Raw genomic sequence first — 11,062 nt, forward strand, 5'->3', positions numbered from 1 at the left:
GGCACTAAATTCAATTAAAAATATAACCGCAAGCGGTGATTAACAGGGTCTGAGCAAAATGAAAAGTCAAGAACACATTAATGGAAGATATATAAATATGACATATAATTATGAAGAAAATATGTTGATGTTTCCCTTAATGCCATACTGTGCCTTGGCTTTCAGGTGACTGGGCTGCAGAGCAATGGCCGAATGTCATGTTCATAATTGTCTAATCGGAATTCGAACTCTTAAACTAAGCATCCCCAGTACAAGGCATTATCCCATTGAGCTACTGACAAACCTGAAATGTAGCCTCATTCACATGGTGAAAATGTCTATTGATAAGCACACAACATCCAGAAAGCTCCAAGCAAACATTTCTCAAATGAATTAAGGGTTTTCTTTTAAGCTGCTTGGACCCCTCAAAAGCTTTATAGGCATGAGAAACAAACATTTACATTGCCAAAGCAGATGAACAATAAAGAGGTCAAAGTATAAAACATTCCATACAAAACCTACACACGATATGAGAATATTAAGTACTTGATATATAAAAAGTAAATTGTGGGATATTATAAAAATGGAAGTATCTCCTATTAACAGATACATTAAAGATATTCAGTATTTACAATATGGAGGATGCGTGCAATAGGGCAATCATTGTGGAAAATGTCAGTCGAGGGAGATTAGTCTACTTATGGGGAGTTTGAGGTCCTTCTCTCATCACAACTAGGTCGGTCACGGTGTTCAGGTATTCTGCAACTGTGTATTCTCTGTTAAGGGACAAGCATGCAAACTGAATCTGGATTTTGGTGTTCTCTTTCCAACGTGCCAAATAGTTTTCCTTTTGTATTCTGATCATTTGGTTTTGCCTGATGTAGTGGTTGTTGTGTGTGGGCCAGCGGAGTCCCAGGACAAGCTGGCTAAGGAGACACTTTTCTGGATGTAACTCTCTGTGGGTCACCCAGTTGCTATCGTGATTTGACAAAGGTTATTGCCAATGCCAGTGTCAGTCATCATTTTTGGATGGTTGGTGACATATAAGAATGTTAATGTTGATAATTCAATGTGATTAAGTTAACTTGATTATGTGAATCAAGGTTTCAATTCCTTCTCAATGTTTTTTTACCCCCACAAATGTGGGGTCGTCCTCAACCTTTAGAGGGGATAGGACTCTGAAGTCCTTTGAGATGACAGCCCAGCACATACATATCTGTCAATCTTTCTATCTGTCTGTCTGTCTGTCTGTCTGTCTGTCTGTCTGTCTGTCTGTCTGTCTGTCTGTCTGTCTGTCTGTCTGTCTGTCTGTCTGTCTGTCTGTCTGTCTGTCTGTCTGTCTGTCTGTCTGTCTGTCTGTCCTTCTATCTATTTGTCTATCAATCTATCTGTTTATCGGTCCATCTATCCTTCCATCCACTCATCCATCGTTCTCTCTATTTTGGTTAAACTTTTTAAGAATTCCATTATGCCTTATTAGTTAACAGATATTTAAGTTATGCATTTATGAATAGTTATCTAGTATAATATCTAGTATTAAATTGTATTATATATAGTATAATATCTAGTATAATATATCTAGTATAATATATTGTATAATATCTAATATTATACATAGCATTATGCATAGTATAATATCTAGTATAATATTTAGTATAATAAATAGTATTATACACAGTATTATATACAGTATAATATATAGTATAATATATAGTATAGTATGTAGTATTCTATATAGTATAATATATAGTATGATATATGCACTATAATATATAGTGACTATAGTATATTGTATTATATATAGTATATTATATAGCATACTATATAGTATAGTATATAGTATTACATATAGTATAATATATTATAATATATTATATTATATATAGTATTATATATAGTAGAATAAATAGTATTTGGCTCCATCTCGTGGCCATCGTCGGTCAGTACAGGGGAAGTGACGTAACACTTTGCTGTGTGCCAATCATCAGTCGCAGCGGACAATTTGAATGTGAAGCAACAGAGAAAAACGGAAGCATAACTGAAACACGCTACTTCTTTATCTTATTTACCTTCTAAACGAATTTGGATATTATTCATGACAACATAAAACAGGTACGGTCTGTTTGCTGTTGAAGTTAAGGAGCCTTTATTAGACAGAGTTGGTCGGCGGTTAAGTTAAATCCAGCATGCTAGCGTTAACATGAAACCTAGCCCTAACCCTGTGGGTCTCTAGGCCTCCTCCTGAGGATCACCACCACTGATCTATATTATCATTGTCATTATCATAAGATATGGCGAGGGAAAGGGGGCAGAAGAAATCCTTCAAGCAAAGTCTGGACGACATTAAAGAGAAGATGAGGGATAAGAGGACCAAACGGCTGGCTGGTGCCTCAGCCCCAAGAGGAAAGAGGATTAACAAGACAAATGGTGAGGGACGACCACTCAATAGACAATGATCGTATGTTCGGTTGATGTTACAGCAGTATTACGTTAATAACAAGTATATAGGAATGCGTTTATTGCAATATACCAGAATGTATTGCAGCTCATTGCATATGCTCAAGCAGACCGTGGTGAAGTTAGTTTGATGTTGCATATTCGACAGATTTTCGGATATTCATTTCCTATGGAAAATTGCTTTTTGCTCAATAGCTTCTGAGTTATTGGACCCAGACTAATGCAGACTTGTCTTTCTATGTAATACTAACAAGACACACCTCACTCAAACACTAAACACCCCAGACCAATGCAGAACTATTTTGCTATGATATACTAATCAAACACACCTTATTCTATGTTTTCCCACTACAATTTTATTGCAATTTTATTGCAGAAAAATGCAGAGCCCTTCTTGTATATGTGTATTTTTTGGTTAATTTATTCATTAATTGTACTTTTTTGCACCTACTATTTCATTTACAATATTTAAATAACCCCCTTCTTCCAGATATCAGAAAACAGATTTTGGCTTTATCTTCCACCAGGGGCACCAGCAGGAGCATTGGAATGGAACAAAGTATTTTTCCATTCAGCATTTTGTTTCTGTATTTCAGTGATCATTTCATTATGGGGACTTGCCCAAAGAACATTTAGACGATGCATTATGGGGCTACAAAAGCCCGGAACTGTGCCTACGCTGGATGCAACAATATTGAACAAAAAGCCATTTTCAATATTAAATGAATGGTTTGTCTTTAAAGAGGCACTATGAAAACATTAAAATAGGAGGTGCAAAACCAGTTGCCTTGCAGTGCCCAACTCGGTACACTTGGGGGGAGAGAGCTGAGAGTGGTGGGGTGTATTAAGTCAATGGTAGACTATATACTTCATGTAATATTGACATCTCATACACCATTGGAAACCTGTGAGGCTCAGGATTCGAAAGGTACTCAGCATTCCATGTCAAACTGTATGGTGTGAGTTACAATGACTGATATATGCTGATATGCCCCCCTCCACAGATGACTACCATTAATTTAAGACCTTACTTGTGCTTGTACTCAAAGGGGTTCTTATTTGATTACAGTATGGATTGTCGGTGAACAGGCCTTTTTTTCCACTATCTTCAAAAATACAATGAGAAAAATTGACATACTTTTACATTTACATTTGTCAAAATGTAATTTATCATTCTATATTGATCTACTTTGACAAAGACATATGGGGCTAGGGCTCAGTGGTGCTTCTAATATCACAACTATCCTATATTACCCATATTACTAAAATGTTTAAACTGTGTACTAGACACAGTTATTGTGTCTGTTATAATCTGATCTACAGAGTCTCAGCTTTCAAAAGAGCCCATGCACGTGATTATGAGTATGTGAGAACAGTGCAATACAATAGAGAAGTCAAGACATGTCAGGTTTATTTATATAACACATTCAACACAATTTTAAATTGACCCAAAGTGCACACAAAATAAAATACAATTAAAATATATAGAAGATAATAAAATACAAATAATTAATTAAAAGTGAAAATAAGTGAATGAATAGAATAGTGCTAAATAGAAAAGATAAAAAAAAAAAACATCAAATGAATAACAAAGATAAGAATTTATGTCAAAGGAATAATGATCTGAATATGATTATTGACTAGGTGAAGAAATACTACTAGGCTGATGATACTGGTGATGCAGTTGATAAAATAAAGATCAAACAAAGACAATGGTGGGGTTGGGGTAGGTAGGGGGTGAATGAATAATGCTGATGAAGAAAATAAAATAACAACCAAATGGAAATGAATGAATGTTAAAGGCCAGGGAAAAAAGATAGGTCTTTAAATTATTAGTTAATCTAAACCGGGAAAGAGGGGCGCTGCGCCTCCTTGTTTCAACCCAGCGCCTCCTTGTCGAAAATTTTAAATTACTTAAAATCTCCCGGAATGGAGAGCGAGCGAGCAAGACCGCGCACAGGAGACAGACGTGCTCCTAACCGTGTTCGCATCTGTGTAGCGAGCGTGCAGCACAACAGAGAGGGATCTAGAAACTGTGCATGAGGCAGTGTGCACGTGAGCCTCAGGCGCCTCCTGATTGGCCTGGATCGGTAAGTCAACCAATCAGTTTACAGTGTAGGCGGGCTTTTATCTCTTCTCCCGAACCAAATTTATCAGTTCAGTGTATATTATAAAAAACCCTGAGAGTTTTACTAATTTAAATAATAAAGATAAAGTGTTCTTCCAGCAGGTTCCCGAAGTACGTGTTTTTTTTTCTATATACATTACTGTATGTAATGTTCTGCATCTATGGTAACTTAGCCATTTTGAGTAATTTGGCCTTACTATACGAGTCAACATACTGGTCCTTCACAAGCCTCAGAATGATCCATTTCTACCACAAATTTGATAATGTTAGTTTTTTTCCAAGGGAAGGATAAAAGCATCGAAAGAGGTGAAAACCATTATAAGTTGGCATGTGGAGGGTTTCAGTTATGGCGATGGGGAGATTGTCTGTCTTGTCCACGCCAGTCGCAAGGAGCGTGACGGCACATACGAGACATGTAGTCTTTCTCATTGTGTTTTTCGCTACAGCCTTTAACTGTACAATCGCACAATAAACGGTCGAACTCTTCGAATGGTTTTCACCTCTTTCGATGCTTTTATCCTAGACTGAAAAAAATATATAAAGACTGACAATTACTTTCTCTCCATTGGAACCCATTCATGTTTTTCGATCTTATAGGTCCCATGGGCTCTACCGGAAGGGGTGTGACTTCGCCACTCTATGTATAGGGAGGTTATTCCAGAGGCGGGGAAAGAAAGCCCTATCAACTTTGGTTTTTAGGCAAGAGTTTGGGACAGATAGCCTAGTAGTTAATGAGAGGAAAATCTTAAAGGCCTAGAATGACAGTAAGGACTTAGTAGGTCGCTTAAATAATGGGGTGCCAACCCATTAAGGGCTTTAAAAACAAAAAGCAAAACTTGCAAATCCATTCTAAATTTGATAGGTAACCAGTGAAGTTGGGCCAAGACAGGAGTTATGTGCAACTGATAAGGACAGTAGGCACATTGCAATTTTGGGAAAATGGCGTGCAAGACATATAGTGTGGTGTGTCTTATTAGTGCTACTTAGCAGAACAGATTTACATCGGTCTGGGTCCCATAACTAGGAAGCTATTGAGCAAAAAGCCGTTTTCCAAAGGAAATGTATGGGATTCTTAAAATATTTAAATAAAATAGGAGGTGCAAAATATGAATTTTTAGTGAGGTGTATTTTGTTAGTACCACATAGCAGGACAGGTCGGCATTGGTCTGGGGTGTCTAGGTCCCATAACTCGGAAGCTATTGAGCAAAAAGCAATTTTCCATAGGAAATGAATATCTGAATATCTGTTGAATAGCCAACATCAAACTAACTTCACCACGGTCTCAAGCAGAGAGTTTATTTGGCCTAATAAGCTACAGTTTAGTTTAGTTTAAATGTAAAACATGACATCCGTATATTTATTCAAATCAAACTGCTCCTGTATAATATGCTGCCCAACCAAAGTAAAATAAAACATTAAACTACCGGATCTTCCTTGGTCCATCAGTGTGTAACTCGAGCGGCAGCATCCTTCAGGGGGTGCAGCAGAACAACACAGCGCTGGCGCTGGCCCTGCAGGCGGAAAAGGAGAAGCTGAGGCAGGCCTACGGGGTGGTCTTGCAGCTGAAGAGGGAGCAGCAGGCGCTGTTCCTCCACCTCTTGCTGCTCAAGAGGAGGCTCCGGGACCAGGAACTCACGGACCAGGACGCCACGGCAAGGAAGGTGAGCGAGTCTTTGGTGTTTTGATGCCTCCTAGTCCTAGAAGAGCAAGGCATTCATGTTAGTTAGTAAGTACGTTAGTCCTCCAAGGTCAGGGGTATATGAGGTCTCAGCAGCTGTTGCCTGATCCTAATGTGTTACAATGGAAGAACGTTGAGTTCGGTTCTATGTGTTTGTAATTCCTTCCTGAATTCCATTCTCTTCTTTTTCTTTTAGTGTGACTCCACTTCTATTGAAGCTGCCTCCCACAATCCTTTGGAATTGTCAAGGTAAAAGTCACAACTGAAATAATTAATCATCAATAACAATTATAATTCTTTATCATATACTGACTTTAGTCATGTAATACTTGTTCTTTTTACCATATTTCAGGCAAACACAGATTACCTCTCACAAATCCCCTGTATCAGAAGAAAAGCCAGCTGTAATTCAAGGTATTCACAAAACTAGTAATACAATTTAAGGGACCTCACACAGCTTTTAATTTGACACTTAATGTAAAAAAGTTAATATAAATGACAACCATTGCAATGTCTGTCTGGCAACACGAGTAATAACACGGATGTGTCCAGGACCCCCGGCACCTGAAGAGGCCGGGGAGAGTGCCTTCGTCTTCACCCTGCCCTCCACTGTGGGCGTGAGGCGCCGGAGAGCGGAGAGCTGCACCCGGAGACGCTCCCAGCAGACCCAGCAGCGGCGCTCGTTCAGCAAACCTGGGGGCTCTGTGGACACAGTGGCGGAGGGTATGCTGGTGGCGGGGGGGCTGTTGACGGCGAGCCCCATACACAGTGACTGTAGCGCACAGAACCCAAGAGCATCACCTCCAGGAGGAGCGACAGCAGGGCCCGCCGACCCTATCGGCTCCGATCGGATCCAGCACTCCACCCCCGGGCCGTTCCCTGCTAAATCCACACACCAGCCGCAGCCTCGCAAGAAACACCCCCAGCAGCAACAGCCACAGCGGGTCAAACAAGAACCCGCCGCGCGGAACACCGAGAGATCTCGCAAGGGGGAGCGGGCCCCTTTGAAGAAACCCTGGGAGAACACCAAGGTCAGCAGAACCCGCTCCAAGAGTCGGGACCGCTCAGCCAGGCCCCCGGCCGCACAGGGGCCGCCGGCCGACAATCTCAACACCTCACTGGGCTTTAACGACACGTTCGACTTCGACTGCGAGGAGGCGGTCCACCTCACCCCGTTCAAGGCCAAGGCCGAGGCGGCACAGGCCGAGACGGCCGTCCACAGAGACGGGGAAGGAGAGAGCCCGCTGACGACGCCACACGCAGGTACCCCAGGGGAATCCCCCACGGGGGAGCCCCCCCTGTCCTCGCCTGAGTCGGAGGGGGAGCTGTACGTCCCTCGGAGGGGCCGGAGGAAACGCAGCTCCCCAGAGAAGAGCAGGACGCTGCCTGGGCGCAGGGGGAGAAGGGTCACCAGGGTGGTCCTCCACCCACAACAGGAAGTGTCCGGTGAGCATTTCAGAATAATAACAATAATTGTTCATTTTGTTTATAAAGCGATTTCATTTACACAATCTCAAAGTGCTGTACAGTGAAAAGAATGTCCAAGTAGAGCTAAAACAATAAAACGCAAACTCAATACTTAGTGCCTTCCTAATAAAATGGTATTCAGGCTTGTTTGTGTTTTGTTGTATTAGGATGTTGATCTATAGAGTTAGTCACTAACTTCGATGTACATATGGTGTGTGTGTGTGTGTGTGTGTGTGTGTGTATAAAGTCTTTAGAGACAAGGAAACAGAAAATACGGCTATGGTGCAAGAGAGTAAGGCGCCTCCTTGCCCTGAATCCCCTGATTGGATGTCCTCCAGAAGCCCCGCCCCAAAAACGGCCAACCAGGAAAGCCCATCAGGTTAGTCTCGAGGAATAGGCCTGTCCTTTGTTTCCTGAGGGCACCTCTACTGGTTAACATCCTCACTGATGGATGGATGTGTGATCATCCCTTCAGGGAAATTGAGGCATAACCGCAACATCAGTACAAGCAAATAAGAATAAAAAAGGAATTTAAAGGAAAAATTTAATTTGGTTGACTCTGGTGACCTCAGTCAAGCCAACTTATGAAGAACTCCCATAGCACTCCTCAGAGCAACGTTAATAATAATAATGCATTGAATTTGCATAGCACGTATATATATATTTTTTAACGCTTTTAACGTTAGCGTGTGTGCGTGTGTGTGTGTGTTCGTGTGTGTGCGTGTGTGTGTGTCTGTGTGTGTGTGCAGAGCTCCAGCAGGTGGGCGTGCTGGTGGTGACGCCAGGCCTGAAGGCTGAGATGATGAGGATAGACAGCGTCCTGTCCATCTCCATGGACCCTTCTTCTTCGGACCCCACGACCCCCGCCTTACCCAGCAAACGCCCCCGGAAGACCACCAACATATGCAAGAAACGTAAGCCCCCCACCCCCCCCCCCTCCTTGGCACCCTGGGGGGTGTAGGGTGTCATCTGGGTGTAGGGCAGTGTTTCAGTTTCCAAACGCTTTGGTCGTCTGAAACAGGGTTCAATATTAAAGGTCCCATGGCATGCTTCTTTATGGATGCTTTTATATAGGTGTTAGTGGGCCCCTAATACAGTACTTGAAGACGTTCAATAAATTCAGCCTTGGTGCAGAATTACAGACACTACAAGCCAGTCCCACAATGAGCTTTCCACATGCGTGCCGTTTTTTAGAGGCGGGTCAAGGTGGAGGTGTGGCCCTGAGCAGCTTGCGCCCACGCTGCGCTCGTGTTTACAGTAGATGTAACGCAATGGCGAGGCGCACCCAGCTTGTGGCCGTGTTCTGTAAATATCTAGAACACTCCGTGTGCTCCGGCGGGAGTCCTTGAGCTCTATATTTGAATAATATCATATTATACATAGATATCATATAATATATATTATCACGCCGAGTTCCCCCCGCCGGAGCTGCTCGTCCACTGGTCCACACAAAAAAAAAGTCCCCTTCAACAAAACACACACACACTTGGTGCTTGTACGTCGTAGCTCCTTGGCAGGCCAAATTCCCCGGGGCAGAGAAAGGGGAGGTAACGTGGCCCCATATGACGACATATTGGGCTAAATTCGAAATCGGAGGGTCTGAGCTTTCATTTTTCAAAGGCGGAGCATGATACCTAGAGCTCGTTTTACACCTAACGTCATCTCTAGCCAATGGGGGACCATAAGCAGGCTAGGGGAACTCATAATAATCATGCCATGGTACCTTTAAGATCATTTGAGGTTTTACTTTTTTACCTGCCATGGCTAAAGAATCTAATCTGATCTTTGCAAACTGAGAGAATTGCCGATACATTTTACACAAGATTGATAGCCATATATCTTTGCTGTTTATTCTGCACAGGTGTAGGCATTCCATTTGTCCTTTCAAAGCTTTGTCTGTGTGTTTTTTCTCAGTGCACAAACTTCCCTCCACTTCCCTTGTACATGAGTACATCCTAATGAACACCCCTTCCTCTCTTTCTCGTTCACCTCTTCACCTGCAGGTGGGTTTGGTGTGAAGTCAGTGGGGCGGGGCTTGAGTCTGTGTGATGTGACCAACATGTCCCCCACAGCCTATTTGAAGGTCCCAGGAGCGGGGTCCCGCCCCTCCGACGGCTCCACACCCAGCCTCAAGAGACGCTGCACCTTGACGGTGGACTACAAGGAGCCGTCACTCGGCGCGTGAGTAGTGCCCACGTAGATCGCAGCACTGATTGAGATGCCTTTTTAGATATGTGTGCTGTTATTGTGGCATTAGATATCGAAATAAACAATATACCTCAATTCTCAAATGGAAATGAGATATTGGAGATTAGATCAGAACACTTTAGGGTCCAATAACAGTGACGTATAAGTATCTACTACGACCAGTAAGAAACAAAAGTTTAAACAGATGAAGGCAACGGGTATTTGGTTAGGTTCCATGGGTGCCCTTAAATCCTTCAGCGTATCGCCAGGGTACGCGTACCCCACTTTGACCACAGTGGGTCTAGACGTTGCAGTTACAGGGGGTTTCCCATTCTTGGATGCCTAGAGCATTTATGTTAAATATCTGTTTCCACAAATCCTGTTTATTCCCACCAATCGGTGTCTTGTAAACAGGTTTGTGGTTGAATGGTGCTGTTGTGTGCTTATAATTGGGTCCATTGAAATTCTTGTGACGAGGCAAGGGGCATCGACTTGCTACTTAAATGCACATTAGGGACAATGCATACAAAAAGCTCAAGTAAAGCTAAGAAAATAAAATCTAAAATGTCAGTTGCGTGTTAACACATCCTGTATTAACACCGACCACATCGGGTTGTTGATGCGTTTTTCGATTCCTGCCAGGAAACTGAGACGCGGTGACAAGCACACAGACCTGCAGTTCCTGCGGTCCCCGATCTTCAAGCCGAGCCCAGGGGCCCGGCGGTCTGTGAAGGGGGCGTCCAGGAAGAGCCAGCAGCCGCTGCTCAAGTACAACGAGTCCTTTGTGGGATGCCGCTGATGCTTCCGGATCTGCGCTTGTTGATTTTATGAGCAATGTTTTTATGTGATTTGGAGCAGGCGGGATTATTGTGATTAGAAACTGAAACTACTTTTCCAACCAAAAACGTAGTGAATTGTACTTTTTTAGGTCATTTCTTTTGTAAATGGTTTCTGTGACCTTGAACTTCATGTGGGCCTTAACTAATGGGAGCGTCAGAATCCCTAACTTGAGCCTTTTATCGTCGATGTCTTCATTTCATTTAACATTTGTTTTTTGATTTTTAATGATAATAAACATTGAGATTATATATACATGTAAGGCAATACGATCCCCATTATCTAAATATTATATCCAAAATTGCTGTGGCCAAACAATGGTTTTCAAA

The 11,062-nt window shown here is 42.4% G+C and overlaps 1 protein-coding gene across 2 annotated transcripts; it reads left to right on the plus strand.

Annotated features, from left to right (window-relative positions):
- The first annotated feature begins 1,938 nt into the window (after positions 1-1,938).
- sgo1 (shugoshin 1) lies at positions 1,939-10,990 on the plus strand. 2 transcript variants are annotated; one of them, XM_060042900.1, is made up of 10 exons: positions 1,939-2,091; positions 2,269-2,406; positions 6,011-6,225; positions 6,439-6,491; positions 6,595-6,656; positions 6,795-7,688; positions 7,957-8,088; positions 8,459-8,623; positions 9,713-9,890; positions 10,539-10,990. In XM_060042900.1, exons 2-10 carry the CDS (start codon positions 2,271-2,273, stop codon positions 10,693-10,695), a joined length of 1,992 nt encoding a protein of 663 aa, XP_059898883.1. In that variant the 5' UTR covers positions 1,939-2,091; positions 2,269-2,270; the 3' UTR covers positions 10,696-10,990. The 2 variants fall into 2 exon arrangements, with proteins under 2 accessions (XP_059898883.1, XP_059898884.1); XM_060042901.1 differs by having other exon boundaries at positions 1,956-2,091; positions 9,782-9,890.
- Positions 10,991-11,062: the final 72 nt, after the last annotated feature.

This window comes from Gadus macrocephalus, chromosome 22 (genome assembly GCF_031168955.1).
Source record: "Gadus macrocephalus chromosome 22, ASM3116895v1".
Lineage (NCBI taxonomy): Eukaryota > Metazoa > Chordata > Actinopteri > Gadiformes > Gadidae > Gadus > Gadus macrocephalus.

Excerpts from the sequence above, each read along its gene's own strand:
- sgo1 (XM_060042900.1), top strand. The coding sequence starts at position 2,271 with ATGGCGAGGGAAAGGGGGCAGAAGAAATCCTTCAAGCAAAGTCTGGAC. Across the intron at positions 2,407-6,010 it reads GAGGATTAACAAGACAAATG|TGTGTAACTCGAGCGGCAGC; the intron begins GTGAGGGACGAC and ends TTGGTCCATCAG. Across the intron at positions 6,657-6,794 it reads AAAGCCAGCTGTAATTCAAG|GACCCCCGGCACCTGAAGAG; the intron begins GTATTCACAAAA and ends GGATGTGTCCAG.